We start from the raw sequence: 26278 nt of genomic DNA on the forward strand, positions 1-26278 counted from the left end.
AGACAGTTGGTAGCAGGATGGAGGGGGCTCTTGATAATCTATCATTATCAAGATAGATAATGACTTAAACCTGGCCTAGTAGCAAATATGTAGGCTGAATGAAATGTCCTTGTGATGATGAAAAATTAAAAGTGGAGGAAGAACCATATACACTGCCCCAAGCTCTTTGGAGATTGGATAAAAATGCGATAAATAAAACAAGGTAGAACATCTTCATTAAGTAACAAAGAGCATGTGCAGAGTGCATTCCTCACACATGTCCAGTCTATTTCCTGTCCTTCTGAATCAATGAATCTCTCTCTCTTTGGCCGGGTTCAGACAACACACTAAACAACAGTTGTTTTCCATTTTGTTCCTATCACTACCCCCCACCCCCACTCCACCTCCGCGCATTGATTAGCATGTCATCCCAACCCAGCCTCTCTCTCTCTCACACACACACACACAGGCTGAGTTCAGACAACACGCTAATCAACGGTTGTTTCCCATTCTGTTCCTATTACCGGCCCCCCCTCACCAGTTGATTAGGGTGTCGTCCGAAATCAGCCAGCTTCTCATACCCACTAACAACCATCAGGAAAATGTTTCCTCCTTCTGCGCATGCTCCATGCTTTTCCTCACCCCCTTCACTCAGAAGGTTCCTCCCTATTTTCTCTTCCTACCTGAAGCTTTGCCCCGCCCCAATACCATCGTGCCAGGCAGAGCTGACGCATGCGCGGCGCCGCGGTAAACAGGGGAAGGGCTTGACTCCTCCCACTCTACGGCGTGAACGTTTTGTGGGCTTCCCTTCTTTCCCTTTCGGGCAGAAGAAGTCTACCCCTCCTGCTCGGGTGCGCCTGCGCGCCGGCCTTACATCCGGGCACTGGGGCAGGATGAATGCTCCTTTCCAAGATGGCGGCGGAGGGAGGAGGGAAGGAGATGAACGAGATTAAGACCCAGTTTACCACCCGCGAGGGGCTGTACAAGCTGCTGAGCCACTCGGAGTACAGCCGGCCCAACCGGGTGCCCTTCAATTCGCAGGGCTCCAACCCCGTCCGCGTCTCCTTCGTCAACGTCAACGACCAGAGTGGCAACGGCGACCGGCTCTGCTTCAATGTGGGCCGGGAGCTCTACTTCTACATTTACAAGGGGGTCCGCAAGGTAACGCGCCGAGGAGAGGCGAGCGTCGTTTGGCAGGGCTGCTGGCCGGGTTGAGGAAGGGGCTAGCGTGAGGATAGCTCGACGCTGAGGGGGCGGCTGAGGAGGCACCGGCCCTGTGGCTGGGCTCAACCTTGGGAAGAAGCTGCCTGGCTGATGTGTAACAGCCTTCAGGAACGCCGTAGTTGTCAACAAGGCTTCTTCTCAACCTGTTATTATACGCTCAAGGGTCCTCTTTCTTGTGGCTTCTTCTTTTGGATGGGGTAAGGTGGGAGGTAACTCATATGATTCCTTCGGTTGGCTTTTGAGGAGGGTGGAGTTGTTTTTATTCAAATCAATGGCGCAGGCTACTCGGGATTCTGACTACTATTGAATTCACTTTTTAAAAAAATTGTTTTTAAGTAGGGGTGGGTAGACCCTTGCCTCGGAAAGTTTTAAGGTATTCGACGCTCACAGGGAGCACAAATGGTCCCTCTGGAAGTGTGTGAGGCCTGAACGTTAGGTATCAGAAAAGTTGTTTGTTTTTCTCATGCTGCTGAGAGTGGAAAGATGAGAGGACTGGATGGAGCTCCTATTCTTCTGCTGGGTTGTTTATTTAACACTCCTTTCCCTTGGTTTTTAGTTTGGTGTTCCAGGAATGTTTAATCCTGAAAGGTGCAATCCTGTGCATGATTAGACAGGACAAAAGTCCTACAACTTCCAGCATTATGTGAACTGGGAGTAGTAGGACCTTTTTCTATTTAAAGACACATAGCATTCTTCCCTAAGAGGTGTTTCCCCTTAAAAAAGGAAGTTGATTGCCTGTACTATAGAAACTCTTCTAGTCCTCACTTTAAAGGGCAGGTGAAGCCCTGATATATTGATCTGTTTCTACTGCATTGTAATGGCAGGGTATTAAACAAGGAAATGTTTACACGATGGCAATGCTCATTAAAATGTATGCATCTTTTAAGTCCTGGCTTCTGTTAGAAAGACTGGGTATCTTACCATTAAAAATGAGAAGTTACAATAGTGCCATGGGGGTGGGAGAGAAAGGAAAGGCTTTTTTTTGTTGAGAAATGTTCTCAAAGTAGTGAAGGTGCTTGTGCATTTCATGTAAGTGGGTAGATATTTATGTCTAATAGAAACGGGACTCCCAGCCCTTCTCCAGACTTTAAACATATAATCAGTTTACCTTACTTGCTAATTTAGATTAGGAATACTTTTGCACTTTCATTTTGTGTTGTGTATCTTAGTGTTGTTGTGTTTTTAAAAATGTAGTCATAACAAATCTGGGTTCTGCAAAATTAAACTGAAATGCATGTTTCTTACTCAGTAGTAACATGATAAGTTAAATTGCCAGCAAAATGTGGATAGCTCTGAGAATCAGTGGGTAATGAGTAGCCCTGCAGACCCAGTTAAGCATTCACTTAAATGAAGTAAAGCCCACATCCTGTGTACAATGTATCAATTCTACTTTTATGTGAACCATTCACTTCAAAGAGAGAATTCACTGTTGAAGTTTTGTGTTTGTATATAAGGGGCATGCTAACTAATATTGAACAATTAAATTTAGTGGACTTGTGTTTCATAGCTTGGTGAAAAGTATTACCAAATCATAATTGTTTAAAATTTATAGCTTTTATGGCTCCTCTGGGCGGCTTGCTGTGCCCTGATTATTCAAGTAATTTATTAAAACATACGTTCATCTTTGCTCAACTGTCTGGTCTGTACTATATTCAGAAGTGTTTTGTATGGAATATTTACAACCATGTGCATCTCATAGGAACAAATGTTCAGTAGGGCCTTGTCTGCCTGTAGCGCTAGCTATCACAACTGTAGAAAACAGTAGGAGGAAAAACAGTGTGGAAGTAGGACGCAGATCTTTGAGTGTCATCTTACAACTAAAAAGTCAACAGTACAGCCATTATATTTTATTTGTTTCTTGTAGTAGCTCAGTATCTCCTTTTCACTGAAGAGGAGTGTTTTATACTACATGACCAAGAATAACTTCTGAGAAACTTACCTTTCAGATATGGTTGCATACTATATTAAAAGATACTGTAGGAGTCAAATAATACTTTAATGCACTAAGGCTGCAATCCTGTGCACATTTACCTCTACCCACTGAATTACCATGGAATTTTAACTGCTAGACCACCAGGGAACCTTACAAGTGCTTGAATCAAAACTAGTATTTAAGGTGGTGGTACTCAAGTTCACGAGCAGAAACTTGGCTGCCAGTGTGCTATGGATACCTATATTGGTATGCATGGACCATTGAATGTTTTTGTGAATTTATTTAGAAGGCTGTAATACTTGATGCATCAGGTGATTTATGTCTAGAACTTTAATGAATTTTGTTTTATTGTTTTATTGTCTCTAAGAAAAGTTTTTATTGTGTGAGATTATTTTTGCTTGTTAAGGTGATAACTTACAGAACGTTAGACAACTTTTCAAAGAAACCTAAGGTGTGATTTTCCTGAAGAAATCGGTGCAAGAAAAAAGAAAACTTGAAACATTAATGTAACTTCTGAACATTAATTTCAGTTAGAATGTATACTATTCAGGCAAAGATCTACTAAGCAAATTCTGGTTTTTATTCTTAATAAAACTGTAGCATTAGTCCTTTGTAATTTTATTTATCTTCATGTTTATAACTGTAAGGCTGGTTTTCACTTAGCAGTTAGTCAGTTTCAGGTAAATGCATGCAAATTCTTTGTTCTGATGCTGCAATTCTAATCCCTTACTAGGGAGCAATGACCATGGAAGATAGTGGGACTTCTTTGTATTGATATATAGACTTATGTGATAGGTTACTGTCTTGTATTTGGGGAGCTTCAGCTATGTGTGAACTTGTTTAACTTGGCCCCCATACCCAAAATCATATTGATTATGCGTACCATATTTGTTTGCAGTTTGTAAGCCTAAGATTTTTCACTTCACCACCAGTGTTCCAGCCTTTGTGACTGGGATATTAAGAACTACTTATAATTTTATTTTATAGTCTTTATTATTACTAATATTAATGTAGTGCCATCAATATGCGCAGCACTTTATAGAGCAATAAAAGAAGTCTAGGCCCAGGGAGATTATGACTTAAAATATTTACATTATAAATACAATACAGAGAGCTGCTTTAAGTGGGCTCAGGGGCTTACAAGACTTGGTGAAATTTTTCTCTTTTTCCTTTGTACAGCAAATTACCACATATCACAAACCGTGGTGGTTTGCTGTAGAAAGGGAAAAGGCAAAAATTTCACTGGGTCTTTGCAAGTCCTTGAGCATGCAAAAAATATTCATATTTTAAATATTTTAAATTATAAGCTCCTCAGGGCAGGGATGACTACTTTTGTTCTTTAAAGCGCTATGTGTATTGATGATGCTGATACTGAAACTTCACTTTAAAATCAATATAAGGTATGCTGGGTGGTGTGGTGATAAACTGCTGATTGAGAGACGCAGTCCAAATGTTTTTTGAGTACATGGTATTTGTGAGCTGTTTTGGATCCCAGCCTTTTCCATAATTTCTGTAGATTATTTTAGGCTAGTCAAGTATTAATAATGCATTGCACTCAAAGTAGGCAACATGGTGATAAATTCAAGCTTGTTAAATACTCAGGAGTTGAGAGTTCACAGTGTTTTTTGTGGGGTACTAACTGCTAGCACTAATTGCTGAGAACAACTGAAGATCACATGCTACTGTAGGTTAGAGCCATTGCTAGGCTACAGTGGTCTTCTGAGTGCCACTAAATGTGTGTAAATTTGTATTCGGTTTCTGGTACCTGCATAATCTACTTTTGACAGATATCCTTTGTAATTATTTGTGGCAAATCCATTGACTGTAGGAAGTATTGGCATTCTAGGGCATATACTAAGACCTATACTCTCCTACCTGGGAATAAGTCCAATTGATTCAGTGGGGTTTACTTTGAATAGACCTCTATAGGATTGCACTGTAAAGATCACTTTAGGTGGATTAGCTATACTTTGAATCTCTATATTTACCAAGTGATCTTAACAAAGCAAGGATAAATTTTCCTTCCACTTAATTAGTATCATGTGTGGTGGATTTTGTAATCTATGCACATTCTAATTATTCCAACTCAAATAATACAGGTATTATCTTATGCATACATTAGTTTTAACTTTGATTAGTCTGAACAAAGTAGGTGCTTTTTCATGGAAATGTATTGGCATTGACCTCAGGTGTATTGCAGAGAACACATGGCCTTGCTAAAATGTAGAATGCCTTTAAATGCATGTAATAAGCAGCCAAACAGAATGTTACAGGGAATTCAGGCATTACAGACGTGCTGTAAGATGTCTCTTCTTACTGAGGAATCTGTCCCTGTTGAGATAATCTGTTGATAAATAGTGACTGTTGAACTTACATCTGATAAGCAGGGAAATGGGTGTGAATCTTGTTCTTGCAAAATATTTGAAACTTTAATCTCTTCTGCCACAGCATCTTTAATGATACATGAAGACAGGTATTTGTAGAAGTGCAATGCTTCTATTATGCTTGCCTCTTTTCTGCCTTGGAACCTAGAAGTGTCCATCAGCCCAGGTGGAAGTGCATTTTTATGAAACCAACCTTGCACCTTATTTGTGAGTACTCTGGACTTCAAGATGATTATGTGTGTCATAAATAGAGAGGAGGTAGGAAATCCAGGTACTTGTTTTTCCATCCCTGGGAATACAGTTTCTCTCTCTCTCTTGCACACGCGCACGCCAGCAGCATCCTGAATTGGCCAGTTGTTCACCAATGGACCACAGTCTATTTTCTGCCCACCTTTGAATTACTGGATGCCTTCTAGAAAACAAAAGTTTTTTTTAAAAAAGGGCATTTAAACTATAAACTTTCCCAGAGTGGTGTTCATGCCAAATCCCCAGCTAGTTTGATACTCTTTTTTAAAGTACATTATCAATAGTGTGGTAGGGTTAACAATTATGACTTAATCATTTGAGCTTTCTGACTTGCACTGAGACTTAATAGTAATTGTTTAATTGTCTTGGCTTTTTGTGTAGAGGATAACAGGCTTAACATGAAATAATGAGTTGCCTCCTAATAAGGCACTTGCTCTTGGGTTCAGAGACTGATGGTCTCCCACTTGATGAGGCCCATAGGATTCCAGGCTGCAGTTAAAGTGGCTAACAGAAATGTACAGGCTCTCTGGCTTCTAGAATGTTGTACTTTATGGCTTTTTTCTTCCATTGGATTAGTTATGTTTGGATTATTTACGGTTCATGTAAGCAATGGGTCTCTAGGAAAACTGACTAATGATCTTGTGTTCATGATAGACACTGGCTAAAGTGTGTAGTATCTGGTCTTGATTGACTTGAAAAGCAAGATGTTGGGGTGTTTTGGATTACAACTCACATAATCTTCATCCGGAATTGCCAGTGATTAAGAATTTCGGAAGTTGTAGTTCAACACATCTGCAGGCATCTGCTGTAGGTATAAAGGTTTTGCAGCATGATTCTGTGCATGTTAACTAAGAAGAAAGTTCCAACTATTAATTGGGGCTAACTTATAAGTAAATAAGCACAGGACTGCTTCCTTAATTCATATCTTAAATCTGTAAAATATATTAACCCTGTTCACATGACATGCTAAGCCATGGTGGTTTAGCATTTTGGGCTAAACGTTATGGCTTAGTGTGTTGTGTGAACCATTCCTAACCACAGTGGCTACATAATCACAGTTTAAACATGCTCACTAACCATTTGCTGCAAAAGTCTTTGGTAACTCTGAGATGTGTAAAATATAGCGAGGAAGAGTGCACTTTTTTGGGGGGGGGGGCGTCACATGATTAAATTGAGTCTTTCTGAGTAGTGATTTAAATCAAATCCACCCTGCCACTACCCACATGATTGTTGACACTCTCAGAAAATTCTAAAGGGTTAGTGAGACTTTTTACCAGGGAGCAGAGTTTTCTGGGTACGCCAGTCAAATGGATCTATCTGAGGCAACTGGAGCAGGTGAGTGGGGGATTCAGATCCTGGAAGCAAGGGATAGGGCCCAGAGTCAAAAGGGGATTCATGCTAGGACAGAGTTGCAAATAATGATACTAAAAGTCAGTCAGTCAACCTAGTTCTATTCTCAGAGCTGAGGTATGCCAACGTGAAGGATGTTGGAATTGAAAGAATGAACACTGACTGTCTTAAGTTCCAAGGCAGTTAGAGGGTTCAAAACAAAGGCAACAAAGAGATCAATGGCTCAGAGTCTGGACCCAGGAACGATTAAAACAAAGGAAACGCTAGTTTGGTTTCTTGCCATTGAACAGAAGGCACAGGGAGGTTCTTTGTCTCTTGACTATTTTTTCATCTAGCTCGCTGCATCCAATAGCATAGCGCAAGCTTCAAAATGAAAAGGTGCCATCAAGGGTGCTCAGGTAGTGCTTGGTATGGCTGAGCTGGCTGAAAGATGGGTACACTTCAAGACTGGACTATTTTTTCCACTAGGGCTTTTGATTGGCCATTCAGTGGTAGCCTTGTGGATTAGTTGGGGGGAGTGATAGTGTAGCAATCAGGCAGGCATTTACAACCTTTTTAAATTTAATTGAGGATGCAGGCATATTCGGTGGCTCCTTTGCCTTTGTGGTGGTTGCAGAACCTCAAGGATATTCATGTTAGTTCTCAGGCTATGCCTTCTGAAACAAAATGGATTATTGAAGCAAGGTGTCAGGGCAATGCCAGTTAAGCCTAGAGATTCTGCACATCTAGAGCTCCTATGTAATACAATATGCACCTCAATCCTTTTTGTGTCTGCTTGCATTTCATTTATGCAAGCTTATTCTAATTTTTGTTCTCATTTGGGCAAGACTTCTATTTTCTGAAGGAAGTGTTCTTTTCTCTAATAGCTTAGTTGACACAGCTCGTTAACCAATGATGAAATTGTGGCACCTTTCTTGATCTGAGGTATAAATTCTACCTCAGCTTCCAATTTTGTGGTTTGAGTAACCACCAAGTCTGGAGAGATATGACCCTCCTGACTTTTCCTTTTAATTTCTCTCCCCATCCCACCTCAATTTTTGAGAAGTTTTCTCTTTTGAAGTCAAATGTGGGTGTGTTGGACTTCTTTGGCAATTTTCCACTTAAAAGTAAATTAAATTTGATAGCACTATGGTCACTGTTTCCAAATGTTTCTCTCTTGGCTGGAAGAGAGAATCTGTTGTCTATCCGAAACAAGCCAATATGCCTTTTTAACTTTAAATCCTGGAAATGAATTACTGTGCAAACTAAAGATACATAGGCAAATTCCTTCTCTTTGGGAAAAGGTTGTTACTTTTTTAACCTGGGTACAATTAGAGAAATGATTTCCTTGATCTTGGCTGCTAATCTCCCCTTGTCCATTCCAAATATTGGGAAAATGGCATTTACAAATGTGCAAAATAGCAGGCCATGGTGCTGTCTATAGCTGAGGCTTGTATAAACAAACAATGTAATACAAATTAGATGCACCACTTGTGTAAACATTCTAGGCTTCACAGACACCGAAAAATGGGAATGAGCAAAGTGCAGGTCCCAACTGCAGCTTGGGATCCTTTTAACACTGGTAGTAATGGACATGCACTTGAAACCTTTGATTTTTAACAAACTGTTTTAAGTGAGGCTATTGTAACAGTACAAATTTCTCACAGCAGCCTTGTCCTTGAACCTAGAAATTGCAGCTTTCAGGCAGAGGATTTTGTTTTGCTAGGTAAGAATGATTCCCCCCTCCCTCCGCAAACACGCCTTTATATAATTGTTTTAGAAACAAAAATCCTGAAACAGTTTACAGAATCAGACATAAAAATACAAGTTCTTAATAGATACAAATACCGTCAAGTTTAAACGTTTAAAACCAAAACCCTCAAAACACAAAAACAAACAAGGGAGCACAATCAGTCAGGGAAGACCTGGAAAAAGACATGGGTCTTCAACAGTTGGCTAAAACATACCATAGTTGGCACCTCCTGAATACCAATGGGGAGGGTATCCCTTAAGGTGGGTGCCACTATGGAGAAGGGCTGCTGATTGCTGCTGGATTGCAATTTGTAAGTCATGGTACAACCAACAAGGCCTCTTCTGATTAATTTCATGATTACTCAGGTCTGTATTGTGAAAGGTGATCCATTAGGGCTTTTATATGCAACCAGCAAGTCCTTGAACTTGGTTCAATGGTTAATAGGTAGCCATGTAAGGGCTTCAACAATGATGTAATTTGTGTATGGCCAGGTGCCCCACTTAGCACCCTGGCCGCAGCATTCTGCAACAGCTACAGCTTCCATACCAAGCAGAAGAATTGCACATAAAGTGCATTATAATAATCTAAAAATGGGGTTATCAATGCATGGACTACAGTGGCCAGGTTATCCCTGTTCAGGAAAGGGCATAGTTGGCATACCAACTGAAGCTGATACTTGGTGCTTCTTACCAAAATAGTTCCTTGGGTTTCTAATGACGATGATGAATCCAGGTGTACCCCCAGGCACACCCCCATAGTGTCTGTTATTTCTGAGAGAGTGCAACCCCATCTCAGTTGGCTGATCCTCATCAACCCATCACTGCATTCAATGTCACACTTCTCCTGATTCAGAGGTCACAGAGAAATAGAGCTGGGGGTTGTTAGTATACTGATAACACCTCACTCCAGATATCTTAATGACTGCTCTCCACCAGTTCATCTAGATATTAAATAGCACCTGGGACAAGTACAATTGCTAAGGTGCTGAGGCGCAGTCGCCCAATACTACTTTCTGGAACCAATCTGTACATAGGAATGGAACTACTGTAAAAAAGTACTTCCAGCTCACGGAAATAATCCAAAAGAAAACTGGTCAATGGTATCAAAACCACAGAGCTCAATGAGGATCAACAGAGTGACTTAAAACATTTCTTAGCTGCCTTTCAGAATAATTATCACTGCTTGGTACCATAACCACTAAGCAAGAATAGATTGTGATAGCGCAACCATCATAAATTTGTGGTGCAGTCATTCTGCGTGGAGATGATCCCTTGCTCTATTTGCTATGCAGTTGTCTATTTAGTTACCAACTCTAAGCCTAATTTTTACTATCACATTGAGCACAATCACTAAAATGATGGCTCAATTTGGACAATCATGGCCCAAGCTGTGGTTTGGGGACAGAGTGCCCCATGAGAGAGCATCCCCCAACCTACTTTTCCTGGTTCACTCAAAGTAGGATTAAAAAAAATGCTTTCATGTGTATCATGACATTTGAATTGGGTAGGCAGGTAGCTAGGAATGGCTTCCAAACCATGTTTCCACATTTTGGTTGAAGGGCAATTCCTGGTTAGGAGTAATCATATTTTGTCCAGGTTGGGCCTTGTAGTAAATTATGGCTTGAATAAACTAGGAAAGGGAGAAAGAAGCATGCAAGAAGCTTATGTGGCTTGGCTATGATGTTGTAACCTTGCTGGTGACATTTCAGACTTTGCTAAAACATTACCTGTTTACTGTCATAGAAAAATGGTCCCCTCTATCCTCCATTTCCCTATATCTTTTCTTAACAGAGTTCACTCATGAAACAACACTCCATCACGTCTTTCTAGATTTAAATGACATTAAGTATAAAAGCAAACTAGCCTTTGAATAGTTATGCTTGGCTTTGAATATTGCTGTAGGTTTGCTCACAAGAATGAACCCCTTCGTTTACATGCAGGTATTGCAGTGTGTGAGCGAGCTGCTATTGGGGAAATGGCTCAGAGAAATCGTAAGAGATTATTGTGGGTAGAAGGGTGCGTACTTATCCTCAGTCTCATTGGAACAGGCCCTGGAGATTGGCACAGCAGCTTTGTTAACTACAGCTGGTGGTTCCAGCAGCTGCTTTTAAGAACTTCTCCCAGGAGGCAAAGTCCCTGATGGAGGTGAGGCCTGCCCTTATGTGGGTGTGCATATGAGCAGGTAGGGGAGGGAGGATGAAGTGAAGAAATATTTCTGTACTCCTGAGACATGCTTAGCTCTGTTTACAACCAATTCCAGATCAGGTCACTACCACTGCTCTCCCCCATGTTGCATTTTATGATTTGAGGATAGGAGAAGGATTAAAACTACAAGTTCCTTGATGCCACCTACAGTCTGATCTTGTGTTTCTTTGCCCTGGCCACTCCTAGCTTTGTACCATTTTGTTTATTCAAGTTGTGTAGAGTTTTGTATTCCTATCAGATTTCAAGGCCATGAAATTTAAAAGCAGTCAAAAATTAAATGAATGTTACAGTATACAGTACAGTGCCTTTGGAATGGTGGTAGCCAAACATTGTAGGAGAACTAAAACGTGTGGGAATAAAAATGTTTTAACCTGGCATTGGAACCTATGAAGAGGTGCAACCTGGCAGGCCTCCCTGGAAACAGTTTTAGCAATGCTACCACTGAAACACCTGAGCAAGAGGCAGCTGGACAACCATCTGTCAGGGATGCTTTAGGGTGGATTCCTGCATTGAGCAGGGGGTTGGACTCGATGGCCTTGTAGGCCCCTTCCAATTCTGCTATTCTATGATTCTATGAACTCCACTTCAGCACAGCCTTGGTCTCTATTAAGATTCTTTAGTTTGATGTAAATATATACCATGCCTCATGCTTACTCCTTATTTCTCTTCACTCATTGCAGATGCTTGTTGAAGCTCTCTTCTCTTCCAGCCTCTCTTACTCTACCCATACCATGACACCTTAAATTTTTCAGCATGTAAATTTGGGATATACTATATATCTCATATTTCTCATTTACTGTAGCTAATATTCCCTCAGAAGAAAACTAAAGATTGATTTGGCATGATTAAAAAAGAAATAGCTTACTACATACTGATTCCCAATGCTTACAAACTGCCTGTAATTTAATACATTCCTAGAAACTGCATGCTTTTCTGCCTTCTTTACAAACAAATGATGTAAACTGTCCTTACTCTTAAGATCTTCCTTCTGTCCTATAATCTTTTAAAATCACTGCTTACATTTCTAAGATTTCTTTAGCTCGATTTTTAGTGCCACAGAGAGGTAAAAGACTGTGGCTTAATATACTGATGTTCTCCATTTTAATTTTTATCTATTTGTTTTCTATACTGCCTTGCATCCCTTCACTGTTTGGTCTTTGTCCTGATTTTATAAATCTGGTCAGTATTTCTTGAGAAGGTTGAGGCTGAGCATGCACTGAACACTGCTTCATTCTTCATGAATAACTCCCCACCAAAAAAATGCACGGCAGCTTCTTTTATATTTTTCTTATGTTACACTAACCCACTGTTTATTTAACCCATGAGTTGTTGAATTCTGTGTTGTTCTAACGTGTGAACGCAGATGTGCTAACAAATCATGATTTCTTAACCATAGACAACCCAGAAATGGAACAGTTTGTTGTTAGATTGTGAACTCTGGATTGTTAAACCATGGGTTGTAATGTGTGAACCCAGAACTCTGGTTGTTCATGGTTGTTCAGGCAACAGAGGTGGCTGGCAAGAGTAGTAAAACAACAACCACCCAACACCAGACATTCTACCTGCCAATACTACAGCCCTGCAAAGACATTTGGGATACAGGAAAGGAGCATGCAAAGGAGGAAGGAACAGGGATTAAGGAAATAAACTATTGTTTGTTCAGTCATCTGCCAAACAAACCCTGGATAGGGCAAGAAGCCATGGGTTAATTATGGGTTAAATAAACCATGGAGTCGTGTTTTATGTGAACCAGATCATAGTCTTTTCACTAGACCTTGGGTGCATCCAGTGAGGCTGAATAGTGGGAGATCCAGAGAAGTTGAAAGTAAGTACTACTTTACACAGTGCATAGTTAAACTTTGGATTTGGCTTCCACAAGATGTAGTGATGTCCACCAACTTGGACAACTTTAAAAGAGGATTAGACAAATTCATGGATAAGGTAAATTGATGGCTACTAGTCATGATGTCTATATAGTATCTCCATTATTGGAGGCAGTAATCTCTCTGCTAGGGAACATGAGCAGGAAAGTCCTATTGCACCATATTCTGCTTGTAGGCTTCCCATGGGTATTTGGTTGGTCACTGTAGGAACAGAATGCTGGACTGGATAGGCCTTTGGTCTGACCCAGCACTGCTCTTTTTATGTTTCTACTTCTACTTGTTTGGGGGTGGGAGATTAGTGATTGAGACAATCATTACTCCTTCTCTGTAGTGTATTGCAGTGGGATTCATGTACAATGGTTGCAACATCTGGGACTGTTTAGCTTAGAACAGTAATAAGGGGAGACACGAAAGAAGTATACAAAATTATGCATGGGGTGGAGAATGTGGATAGGGAGACATTCTTCTCAATCTCCCATAATACCAGTGGTGTCATCCCATGAAGCAATTGGTGGAAGGTTCAGGACAGTTAAAAGGAAGTATTTCTTCACACAGCACATAGTTCAACTATGGAATTCACTATCACAAGATGTAGTGATGGACAGCAGTTTGGATGGCTTTAAAAGGGGATTGGAAAAAGTCATGGGATGGGAGATGGCTACTAGTCCTAATGGCTGTATGCTTCCACCAGTGTCAGAGGCAGTATGTATACCAGTTGGTGGGGCAGCAAATATCACTAGGGTATCCACCCTCCAACAACAATCAAAAATTGAATCGCAGTAGTATTTCAATACTTTATATATTACTCTGTCCCATCTATTGGCTACTTTGTCCCAATAATCCACCTTTTTAACAATAGTTCAATAGTCACAATATTGTATATAGAAGTATAACAATAACTACAATTTCACAATATACATTGGCCACAATTCAAACACATAAACTTATATCCATATATACATAAATCAAATCTTTATATACTTTATATACTTATTTATGTATATTTGATTTATATGCTTCGTCCATTTTCCTCTGCTGCCCCTTATGCCTGGAACGCTCTTCCAGAACATTTGAGAACTACAAGTTCAACCACAGCTTTTAAAGCTCAGCTAAAAACTTTTCTTTGTCCTAAAGCTTTTAAAACTTGATTTTGTTCTGACTTTGTACTGTTAGTTTTACCCTACCCAGTGCCTGTTTACCCTACCCTGTGCCTGTTTGCATTCTCTTCCCCTCCTTATTGTTTTATTATGATTTTATTAGAATGTAAGCCTATGCAGCAGGGTCTTGCTATTTACTGTTTTACTCTGTACAGCACCATGTACATTGATAAATAATTAATTTATATAAATATAATTATATAAATAATTAATAATAATAATAATAATAAATCAAATATACATAAATAACAAATGAGCCTTGTTAACGACACTATAGGAAAACTGATAAGACTTAATAGTTTCCAGCTGTACCTGGGAGGCTTGAGAGTGAGATTCAGTGATCCTTGTCCAAAAACACACAGGGGAAACTATGTAATATGGGAGACTGTTATGAAAAGCCTTGACCCACTGTTACAAGCGTGTTCTTGAAGAAGCACTGTCTTGCGAAACAGATTTATGTACCAGACTTCTGTTGGTGCTATGAAACCTCCACGCTAAAAGCATAATATTGAGATGTGTCTATATCTATCTATATATGAGAAAAATAGATGAGATTGTAATGTGATTTGGACATACTGTAAAAACTGAAGCCAATATACATTTGATTTATGTATATATGGATATAAGTTTATGTGTTTGAATTGTAGCCAATGTATATTGTGAAATTGTAGTTATTGTTATACTTCTATATACAATATTGTCACTATTGAACTATTGTTAAAAAAGTGGATTATTGGGACAAAGTAGCCAATAGATGGGACAGAGTAATATATAAAATATTGAAATACTATTGTGATTCAATTTTTTATTGTGGTTGGAGGGTGGATACCAGCGTTGTTTGTTATTCATCCAACCATTGCCTCTAATTAGTCTTACCAGTTGGTGGGGAACATGGGTGGGAGAATGCTGATGCGCTTGTGTCCTGCTTGTGGGTTTCCCATTGGCATTTAGTGTGAACAGAATCCTAGACTAGATGGACCCTTGGTCTGATCCAGCATGGCTCTTCTTATGTTCTTCTTTTCTATTACATTTCTGTACTGCCCCATAGAAAAAGCTCTCTGGGTGGTTTACAACAAATACAACATAATGAAATAGTCTACATTTTTAACACAGAAGGAGTAAAACAATGTAAACAGCTACAAACAATTTAAATGAACAGTGTTTTTCTTAAAAGATCTGTTCTAAAACAGCAGACCTAGATGTGATTGTGGGGAAAATGGAGTATATGTAAAAAAGGGAGATACACAAAGATCTAAGTCCAAAATAGCTGTGCCCAAGTTTTGATCCTACAAGGCAAAGGGGCATGTGCATCTTTGGCCAGCGGTAGCCATGATTGGAACATTGTGTGTGGCCCTCATGAACAGAGGGATAACCGGCATATGAGGGTAGATTGCACATTCAACTCAGTCTGGGCAACAGTATAGGAATGTGTTAGACATGTAGCTAAGCCTCTACAGTTAACAATATTGCAGTGTATGTGTGGGGATCAGGTGCAGCAGTCATACTTGGAGATGTGATATTCCACTCACTTGGCTTACCTGTGTGGTTTGTGTTGGCCTTGTATACTTGGGCTAACATAGTAGAACCTATGTTTGGAGTTCTGAGCAGAGTAAGAGTTGTGAGAAGACCAACAATGAGCTTGTTCTGAGGCTAGACTGTGCAGCGTGCTCCCTTTTTGTTCAATGTGCCTTTCCACTGTAGTTCTCATCATCAAAATTCATCTGAGTTGATATGAGCCCAGAGTGGTATAGTCATACGCTGACCTCTTTGAAAAGGGATCCTTGGCATGGGTACATGTATTGGCGTTGGTGTGCTTTGATAAGGTGTATAGTTAGTTGGTGTCTATGCTCTGTCATAGCAATGTAAACAGGAGGAGGTGGGGGTGGCAATATATTTTAATTACCCATTGAGTTAACTGTGGTGTGTTTATTTGCACAACCTATTTTTCCCAGCATAGGGAATGGAGTCCGAGGAAGCATGGAAATCAGACTAAGCCCACTCCTGTGCTGCCACTTGTGCAGTCTGGTGTGTCCCTGGAGATTTGCTCTTGTGAATTATGATGATGACGTGGTGTATATCCAAGATATATTAGCACCAAGGGATTTAGGTCAAATCTTAAAGTGCTTCAGCTGGTGTTGCTGGAGATCAGGACTGCATTGCACGTTTTCTTGGTTTAGTGTGAAATTTGAATTGGATCTATGTTTTTGGCAATCTCTTGAGAGAGGTTTTCCTCCTTTCTGCTTAAATCCTCATGACTTAAGAGAGATGAACAACTTTATAGAATTTCTCTCTAGCAATAAACCATTTTGCCAGCCTACAAATGTTATATCTATTCAGCAGGGTAACTTAAGCCTGTGGGTCTTGCAAAGTACTTGCATGGAAGAAATGATTACTTGCCAGATTTCAAGGCATGTGGCTTCTCATTTAGTTGTTTCAAGCAAGCTGCCTAACCTTCTATCCTGCTTATACCTTTGGCTTGGAGGTGGGAACAGCTCTTAGAAAATTAAGAGAAACAACATATTTTGATATTCTAAATTGCATTGTTAAAGTCTGCCTCCCTGACTTCATTCTGAATGGGAAGAAAATAATTCAGATGACCCCCATCTCCACCTGTACATCTGTAGGTAGAATTTTCAGGATAAGAGCAGCTAGCTGCTGTTCTCTCCCTGCCCAAACAAGCAAGGCACCAAAACTTGACGGAGCAATGTAAGGAGAGATGGGTACCTGTTGCTCAGGGAAGATCTGTCCAAGGGAGTAGTGATCAGACATTCAGTCTTTCATTTTAAAGTGCAAAGAATACATAAAAGAAAGCAGAGGAATTGATGTAACTACATGGAGAAGGGGGCTAGGAAATAGGATTCCTGCTACACCCTTTTTATAGTTAAAGTAGCTATAGTACTTTTGTTAAAGTAGCTGAGAAAGCAGGATTAGAAGGCAGATCAGCACAGCACAGGAGACATAATTAAATTTTCAAGCATAAATAGAAGTCTTTCTGGAATTGCTGGAGGCATCTGTGTGTGTGGCAGTAAATGATGGGCTTTAGAGTTGAGAAGCTGTGTTGGCTGCACAAATCAAAGCTGATAGTTAAATGTTCCCATTTTTTAACCATGACAGAGACATGCTAAATTTCTAGCCAGTGTGTTGCTCATACATGGGAAACTTAGTTTTCTGTTTCTGGAATTCTTGTAACTTACTATTATAACTCATTCTTTCTGTTTGCGTTGCATTGGGACCTGAGACGAATGTCTGAAAAAATAATCTGTAAACGATTTTTTAAATATATTGTCCAGGACCTCCCTCTGTCAACTCGAGTTTATATTTCTTTATTAAATTCAAAGCCTGCCTTTCCAACAAAAACAGTGCTCAAGGCAGCTAACAACAACAAAATACAGAATTATAATTAAAACATAAACAAACCACTTAAAAACTTCTCAGTAAAAAAGAAATAAGCAGCACCCATTATTTACAACCAACTTCAGCAAACCAATCAGCTTAAAAATGAAAAGCTGTCAGAATAAAAATCTCTTTGGAAGGACAATAGAAATAGAGCTAGCCTGATCTGTCTTTGCAGGATGTTCCAGAACATTGGGAGCAGCAACTGAGAAGCCCCTGTCCTGCATTTCTGTCAAATATCTTTGTTTACATTATTATTGCCTATACTTTCCAATAGAAGTCACATATTTTATAATATCTTATATTACCTTATGTTTTATTTCCAGGAGCTATTAGTTTGTTGCTTTGATGGGCAGAAATCCTTAAATTGTCATTGCTTCATCTAAATAGTCTATTGATGTGCTATTTTAATGTTTCCATTGCCAGATATATTTTATTAAATGTTAACTCTGCACAATGACTTAACCCCCTAAGTTTTCTCCACTAGAATGAATTTAGATTATTCTTGTCTTTGTGGTTTCTCATAAGCTATCAGATATAATAAGCTATCATATTTCCTGACCATAGTTTCTGAAGTGTTAGTATGATTTAGAGTCTAAAGAGTTCACTTCATCAAAGCAGGGAACAATGACTTACTTGAGGAGTTTGGTGGCAGGTATGCGAATATGGTAAAGTATTAGTATTTTTGTTGCCAACCTCCTATTGAGGGGTATGCATAAAGAACTTCACATACAGGTGTTTGTATGCAAAGAACTTCTCAGTGCTTGAATCGGTTGGGATAAAACATTGTTTTAACAGTACTCATTACTCTGGTCACCACAACCCCATTGCTTGGCTGTAGTCAGACTTAAGTCACCTACAGAGTCCATCCGAGGAAGAGAGTAAAGGGCCACACAACTGCAAAGTAACTCCCAGCTTTCCTTCCAACGGTGGGGAGGTGCTGGGGATCCCTGTGCACCTGCTAGAAGGATTTCTGCCCACCCCTGCAATTTCTGAGTTGGGAGGAAGGCTGGCCATCCCTGAAGCTTGCCATGGGCTCAAGTATTTATTTATTTATTACATTTTTATACCACCCAATAGCCGAAGCTCTCTGGGCGGTTCACAAAAGTTAAAACCATAATAAAACAACCAACATGTTAAAAGCACAATTACAAAATACAGTATAAAAAGCACAACCAGGATAAAACCACTCAACAAAATTGATATAAGATTAAAATACAGAATTAAAACAGTAAAAATTAAATTTAAGTTAAAATTAAATGTTAAAATACTGAGAGAATAAAAAGGTCTTCAGCTGGCGACGAAAGCAGTACAGTGTAGGCGCCAGGCGGACCTCTCTGGGGATCTCATTCCACAACCGGGGTGCCACAGCGGAGAAAGCCCTCCTTCTAGTAGCCACCTGCCTCACTTCCTTTGGCAGGGGCTCACGGAGAAGGGCCCCTGTAGATGATCTTAAGGTCTGGGCAGGTACATATGGGAGGAGGCGTTCCTTCAAATAACCTGGCCCCAAACCGTTTAGGGTTTTAAATGTTAATACCAGCACTTTGAATCGGGCCCGGACCTGGACTGGCAGCCAATGAAGTTGTAAAAGGACTGGCTTAATGTGATCTCGCCGGCCAGTCCCTGTTAGTAAACGGGCTGCCCTGTTTTGTACCAGCCGAAGCTTCCGGACCGTTTTCAAAGGCAGCCTCACGCATTGCAGTAATCCAAACGAGAGGTTATCAGAGCATGGATAACTGTAGCTAGGCTATCTCTGTCCAGATAAGGGTGTAGTTGGTATATCAGCCTAAGCTGATAAAAGCTGCTCTTTGCCACCGAGTTCACCTGTGCCTCAAGGGACAGTTCTGGATCCAAGAGAACCCCCAAACTACGGACCCGATCCTTTAGGGAGAGTGCAACCCAGTCCAGGACAGGGCAAACATACTTCGCTGGACAGATGAACCACCCGCTAACAGTACCTCCGTCTTGTCTGGATTGAGTCTCAGTTTGTTAGCCCTCATCCAGTCCATTACCGTGCCCAGGCACTGGTTCAGAACAGTCACTGCCTCACCTGGGTTTGATGAAAAGGAAAGGTAGAGCTGGGTATCATCCGCGTATTGACGACACTTCAGTCCACATCTCCGGATAACCTCCCCCAGCGGCTTCATGTATATGTTAAACAGCATAGGGGATAAGATAGAGCCCTGTGGAACCCCATGGCTTAGGAGCCACAGCACAGAGCAATAATCCCCCAGCACCACCTTCTGGAATCGGCCATCCAAGTAGGAGCGGAACCACTGCAACGCAGTACCTCCCACTCCCAACTCAGACAACCTATCCAGAAGGATACCATGGTCGATGGTATCGAAGGCCGCTGAGAGGTCCAGGAGAACCAACAGGCTCGTACTCCCCCTGTCTCTCTCCCGACAGAGGTCATCCCACAGGGCGACCAAGGCAGTTTCCGTTCCAAAACCAGGCCTGAAACCCGATTGAAATGGATCTAGATAATCCGTTTCATTCAAGAGTGCCTGGAGTTGTCCTGCAACCACCTGCTCAAGCACCTTGCCCAGGAAAGTACTTGTTGGAGCACCTCTACAACGAGAACCAGCCCACCCTTCTCTTAATTCTCTTATGTTTTGTCCACACATGTTCAGTCAATGCCTGGAGGGGGAGCAGGCTTCTGTTTACTGGCTCTGCACCTGACTTCTGCATGTTCAGCAGAAGGCAGTGGTATGTATATAATGTGATTTGGAACCCTGGTTGCATCAGGATTACCAGTCATAAGATCCTGTGTACTTACCGCTTATTCTTTTCTGCGGAACGTGCAGAGGTTCTTGGTAGGGCTAGTGGATGCATGGTGAGCTGGGGTGGCACCAGCACCCACAATCCTGCTTCTTTCCATGTGTGGATGAAACATGAGGAAAAGACCATAATTACCTGAAAAAAAAATCTTATTAGACTGCCCAGTGATATTGCTTCCATTCATTGTTGTACATTTTATATAAAAAAAATTCCATTTTTAGAAAAAAAAATAGCACTGGAAAATTTTCCACGCAACATCATTGCTAGAAGCCTTGACAATTTTATGAGGTGGGAGAGGAAGCTCCACCAGGAAACACTTTAGACCAACACCTTGTCATCTAGCAGTGGCTGCCAGTTCCTCCAAAATCCCAGCATTCATTCTCTTTCCCCCACCTGCAATAATGTTCTGTGCCTTTCTCCCTGTTGCGAAGGGAGACACCTGCCTGCAATCTGAGTGGTTAGACTGTATATGGTGAAGATGCCATTTTGAGAAAACATTGAGTGCTTTTCTGTTGGCTTCTGATAGTGAAGCCAAACTTCCAAATGTTACTAAACCAGATTAACAAGTTTCATGGTTATGAAACAAGGCTAATTGCTTTCACGTTTGTTGTGCTGCTGGGGCGCATATTTTAATTGTTTCAATTTGACCCTAGGGAAGGGAGAAGCCCTGAGCAGAAATCATTTTAGGAGGGCTACTGAAATTGAATTACAGAGATACTTTTGGAGCAATATCTCATCCCTCCAGTCCTCTTGTTCTCCCCATCACCACTGCCAGCAGGAAAAAACACCTGCTAAGGGAGGGAAACTTAAGAACTTGTGTATGAGCAAGAGGAATAGTAATCTTGTTCGTGTGGTTTGGACTATCTCCCCCTGCCCCATTTGATATGGAATACCTTCCATATCAGGAATGTTAAGGCGTTTTGCAGTGACTTTTTCCCATGGGCAGATAGTTGTTCATGCTTAACTCTGTAAAATACACTGGATTACATGTCTGCTTGTTATCTACTTTTATAACTCGTTTGTTGGCGTATTCACTTGGAAAGTTGTGATGTGTATGATTAATAAAAGAAAGGTTTACAGCCCTGGCCTCCTCCCCCTGTTGTTGAACTCGTCTACATAACTGTTTACCTTGATGTTTTGTCACTGGGGCAGAGAAGCTCCACCAGCTCCATCCTTGTGCTCGTAGAACTGCCATCACCTCCGTTCTTTTGTTTGCCTTTTTCCATTGCTCCAGCCATAGAATCATAGAATAGCAGAGTTGGAAGGGGCCTACAAGCCCATCAAGTCCAACCCCCTGCTCAATGTAGAAAGCCACCCTAAAGCATCTCTGACAGATAATTGTCCAGCTGCCTCTTGAATGCCTCTAGTGTGGGAGAGCCCACAACCTCCCTAGGTAACTGATTCCATTGTCGTACTGCTCTAACAGTCAGGAAGTTTTTCCTGATGTCCAGCTGGAATCTGGCTTCCTTCAACTTGAGTCCATTATTCCGTGTCCTGCACTCTGGGAGGATCGAGAAGAGATCCTGGCCCTCCTCTGTGTGACAACCTTTCAAGTATTTGAAGAATGCTATCATGTCTCCCCTCAACCTTCTCTTCTCCAGGCTAAACATGCCCAGTTCTTTCAGTCTCTCTTCATAGGGCTTTGTTTCCAGACCTCTGATCATCCTGGTTGCCCTCCTCTGAACACGCTCCAGCTTGTCTGCGTCCTTCTTGAATTGTGGAGCCCAGAACTGGACACAATACTCTAGATGAGGCCTAACCAGGGCCGAATAGAGAGGAACCAGTACCTCACGTGATTTGGAAGCTATACTTCTATTAATGCAGCCCAAAATAGCATTTGCCTTTCTTGCAGCCCTATCACACTGTTGGCTTATATTCAACTTGTGATCTACAACAATTCCAAGATCCTTCTCGTTTGTAGTATTGCTGAGCCAAGTATCCCCCATCTTATAACTGTGCATTTGGTTTCTATTTCCTAAATGTAGAACTTGGCATTTATCCCTATTAAATTTCGTTCTGTTTTCAGCCCAGCACTCTAGCCTATCAAGATCACTTTGAAGTTTGTTTCTGTCTTCCAGGGTATTAGCTATCCCACCCAGTTTTGTGTCATCTGCAAATTTGATAAGCGTTCCCTGCACCTCCTCATCCAAATCATTAATAAAAATGTTGAAGAGCACTGGGCCCCGGACTGAGCCCTGCGGTACCCCACTCGTTGCCTCTCTCCAGTTTGAGAAGGTTCCATTGATAAGTACTCTTTGAGTCCGATTCTGCAGCCAACTGTGAATCCACCTAATAGTTGTTCCATCTAGCCCACTTTTAGCTAGTTTGTTAATCAGAATGTCATGTTGTACTTTGTCAAAAGCTTTGCTGAAGTCAAGATATATGACATCCACAGCATTCCCACAGTCCACAAGGGAGGTTACCCTATTAAAAAATGAGATCAAATTAGTCTGACAGGATTTGTTCCTGACAAATCCATGTTGGCTTCTAGTAATCACTGCATTGATTTCAAGGTGTTTACAGGTTGACTTCTTTATAATCTGCTCCAGAATTTTCCCAGGGATGGTTGTCAGACTGACTGGTCTGTAGTTCTGCTAGAGGTTTATTAACTGGCCTGATTTGCATGTAACATTAAACCAGGGCTCCAGGGAAACCTTTGCTTATTGTTTACGAATAATATCCTTGTGCAAACTGCCTGGTTGCACCTGCTGCAAGCAGGAGTGGCTAAATGAACCACATACAGATCTTTTATCTGCAGTTAACAATACATGCAAATCAGGAACTCTGTATTGTCCCTGACCTGACAGGCCAAAGTTCTTGGCCATTGTTTGTTGTTTCCTTATGATTGTGGCTTGTCGGAAGAAAGGTAATCCAGAGTTCCTGGTTTATTTATTTATTTATTATTAATGTATTACATTTATATCCCTCCTTCTTTCCTCCAAGGAACCCAAGGTGGCGTACATAATCCTCCTCTCCATTTTACCCTCACAACAACAACAACCCTGTGAGGTAGATTGGGCTGAGAGTCTGTGACTGGCCCAAAGTCACCCAGTGGGTTTCCATAGCCGAGTGGGGACTAGAACCCAGATCTCCCGACTCCCAGTCTGACACTTTAGCCACTATACCACACTGGTTTGTGTGTAATGCTAAACAAACTGCAGATGCAAGGTTGATGATTTGTTTAGCTATTCATGCTTGGAGTGGGAGTGATTGAACAGTACTTATGAACACGCTGCTCATAAATGATAAGCTATGGTTCCTCCAGAACACTGGCTTATTGTTGCATGTGGACTAGGACACTTGGATTTTTCCTTTCCCTTCCATCTCCTGGCTTACATTAACCATAGTTTATTGTAACATCTGAAATGTGGAGACAATGGTTACAACTGATCATGGCTTCTAATTCTGTCTTGGAAGCATACTAGTTGGTAGTAACCATAGTTGGCCTAATTCAGATGACATGGGAAACTATGTTTATTGAAAATGAAGAAGTAAAGATGAGACTTGCCATTGGCTCACTCCACTCCTGTCATGTTCCTGATAGTCAAAACATGTTTTTGCTATAATATCCTGATCTGTGCTTGTCATTCAAAAGTAAATTGGTTAAAAAATTCTAGAGATAGTGGGTGCTTTCAGATGACATTTTAGTCCACAGAGTGTGAATACTTCACTCCACGGATGACTATTTGTGTGCCGCACTTGGGTGACATGGAAGTAGTGCTCCATGGAATAGTCTTTCTCCCCCTCCCCATCTCTCTGTCCTCCCCACTGAATGGCGGCGCTGGTTCATGCTTACCTTATTGGGGTGCTGCCATTCTGTAGGGAGTGGGGGGAAGGGGAGAAGTAACACATGGAGACACGCAGCGGAGCGGACGTTGCTGGAATGATGGCGGATGCATCAACTCCCTTGTCATTGAAGGTGATGCGGTTGCCGGTTCTCGCTGCAGCGGCCGCGCAGGATCAGGCAACAGGGACATCGCTCGGTGCCAACATGTCTTTCACCAGCGGATGCACCTGGTGCCTTGACAAGCGAGGAGGCCATTCTAAAGCCTCTTGCTTCTGCTCCAGCCACATATGGAGAAACACGCGCTGCCCCCCACTGCAGAAGCTTTGGAAAGGTCTCCTCACATATCAGGGCACCAGAGCCATCCACCCCCGAGCCATCTGATCCCCTGGCAGGGATGATGTTGCTTGGTGCTGATGCGCCCTTCCCCATGGGGGCCATGGCAACAGGGAAGTGGGCAGCTGCCCCCTTCCCTGCTGCCATGGCCCCGATGAGCAAGGAGGTGCATCACAGCAGTGCAAGAATCCATCCTGCAGCTGTAATGAGCAGGACAGAATACCTGCTCATTTACCAGAACAGAAGGGGAATCCTTTTGCTGCAACAGCAGGGATGCAGGGGAATTGGACGTGCAAGCATTCCTCCTACCACAGCAAAGGATTCTCCTCCTCCTCGATATTGGCGGATGAATTTCTCCTTTGGTTTGATATTACACGTCCAGCTGCAGGAGACATCCTCCCCCCCCCCCCGCCCTGCGAACCATTTGGAGACTGGCTTGAGGGGATGGAAGGGGCTCTTATCTCCTCAAGCTGATCATCAGGATTGTGGGGCGGGGCAAGGTACATGGATGTCCCTGGAAACACATGGGATGCTTGGCAGTGCCCTACCCAGGTGGCTCCCCAAGCGCTTCCCAGGATGGGGTTATTTCCCACACCATGGTTATTTGCCTGATGGACGACACATTAGTAGACGTGGGACTATTTAAGCAACGGTTGTTTAAATAGGCCACTGTTGACTAACGTGTTGTCTGAACTGAGTCAGTGTGTATGTAAAAGATTGGTAGTCTTAACAAGAAGGCACAGTGTGCTGGCTTCAGATTTCTTAATCTTAGATGTAAGGTGGTCTATAACCCTGCCATGTCTGCGTGGAGATGATCCTCTGCTCTATTTGCCATGTCTTTTTCTTTATTTCCTCTGTCTCATTGAGAAGTGCAGTTCTGTTTGAAGTTCATCTACTTAAGCTAATCTTCTTTGAGTTGCCCACAATTTGGCATTTATACTCTTCAGAATTCCATTTGGTCCTCTATGCTTTTCAGCTTTGACATGAAACCTCTGAGTGAAGTCTTTGGAGACATGAAGGTGAGCTGCCATCAATATTTCTCCCCTCTAATTCAGATTACGTATTAGGAGTGCTAAATCTGTTTCTGGATGAGGGCCAATAAACTGATATTCAATCCAAACTAGATAGGAGTAGTATTAGTGACTCAGATGAATGGTAGTTTTCATATTTGGGCTGATTCAGGTTTGTAGTTTGGGAGTGCTTGTTTCATTTTTGTCAGAAGAATCAGGTTTGCAGTTTGGGAGCGCTTGTTTCATTATTGTCAGAAGCACAGGTGATTTCCAGCATAGACCTGGAGGCAGGGGAAGACTAGTATACAGCAACTGTTCCAGTTTGAAGCATTGATTGGGATGTAGTTGACGGAAATCTGATCTGAAGGAAAAGCTATTGAGAACTTATTTAGCTTGAGAAGACTCTTGTACATATTAGGAATGGTAAGAACATAAGTGCTGTGCCAGGCTGGATCAGACCAAGGGTCCATCTAGTCCAGCACTCTGTTCACATGGTGACCAACAAAGCAGGACACAGTGCAACAGCAGCCTCCCACCCATGTTCCCCAGCAACTGGTGCATATAGGCTTACTGCCTCAGATACTGGAGGAAGCACATAGCTAGACATTGACAGCCTTCTCCAGCAATTTATCCAACCCTCTTTTAAAGCCATCCAAATTGGTGGCCAAGCATATTTAATGTAGAAGAGCCTTTAAGCGTTATCAGACTATTATTTGAAGAATGGCATTTTATTATCTTTTGTATATAATTCCCCCTAATAAACATCTTAATTTTTATTTATTTAGAAAGTTTGTCTCTAGCTGTGGTGTCAGTCCCATACCTATGCTAGAGAGTTTCTTTTAGGTATAGAGGGATCATTTCAGTGGCAGCAGTTAAAGATGT

The 26278-nt window shown here is 41.6% G+C and overlaps 1 protein-coding gene across 1 annotated transcript in view; it reads left to right on the top strand.

Annotated features, from left to right (window-relative positions):
* Positions 1 to 834: 834 nt before the first annotated feature.
* Positions 835 to 26278, top strand: part of WDR20 (WD repeat domain 20) — a 51503-nt gene continuing 26059 nt past the window's right edge. Inside the window, exon 1 of the mRNA XM_063118068.1 lies at positions 835 to 1140. Within this exon, the coding sequence (XP_062974138.1) occupies positions 877 to 1140 (264 nt within the window). The 5' untranslated portion in view covers positions 835 to 876. The remainder of the gene's footprint in view (positions 1141 to 26278) is intronic.

The sequence above is a fragment of the Elgaria multicarinata genome, chromosome 2, assembly GCF_023053635.1.
Source record: "Elgaria multicarinata webbii isolate HBS135686 ecotype San Diego chromosome 2, rElgMul1.1.pri, whole genome shotgun sequence".
NCBI lineage: Eukaryota > Metazoa > Chordata > Lepidosauria > Squamata > Anguidae > Elgaria > Elgaria multicarinata.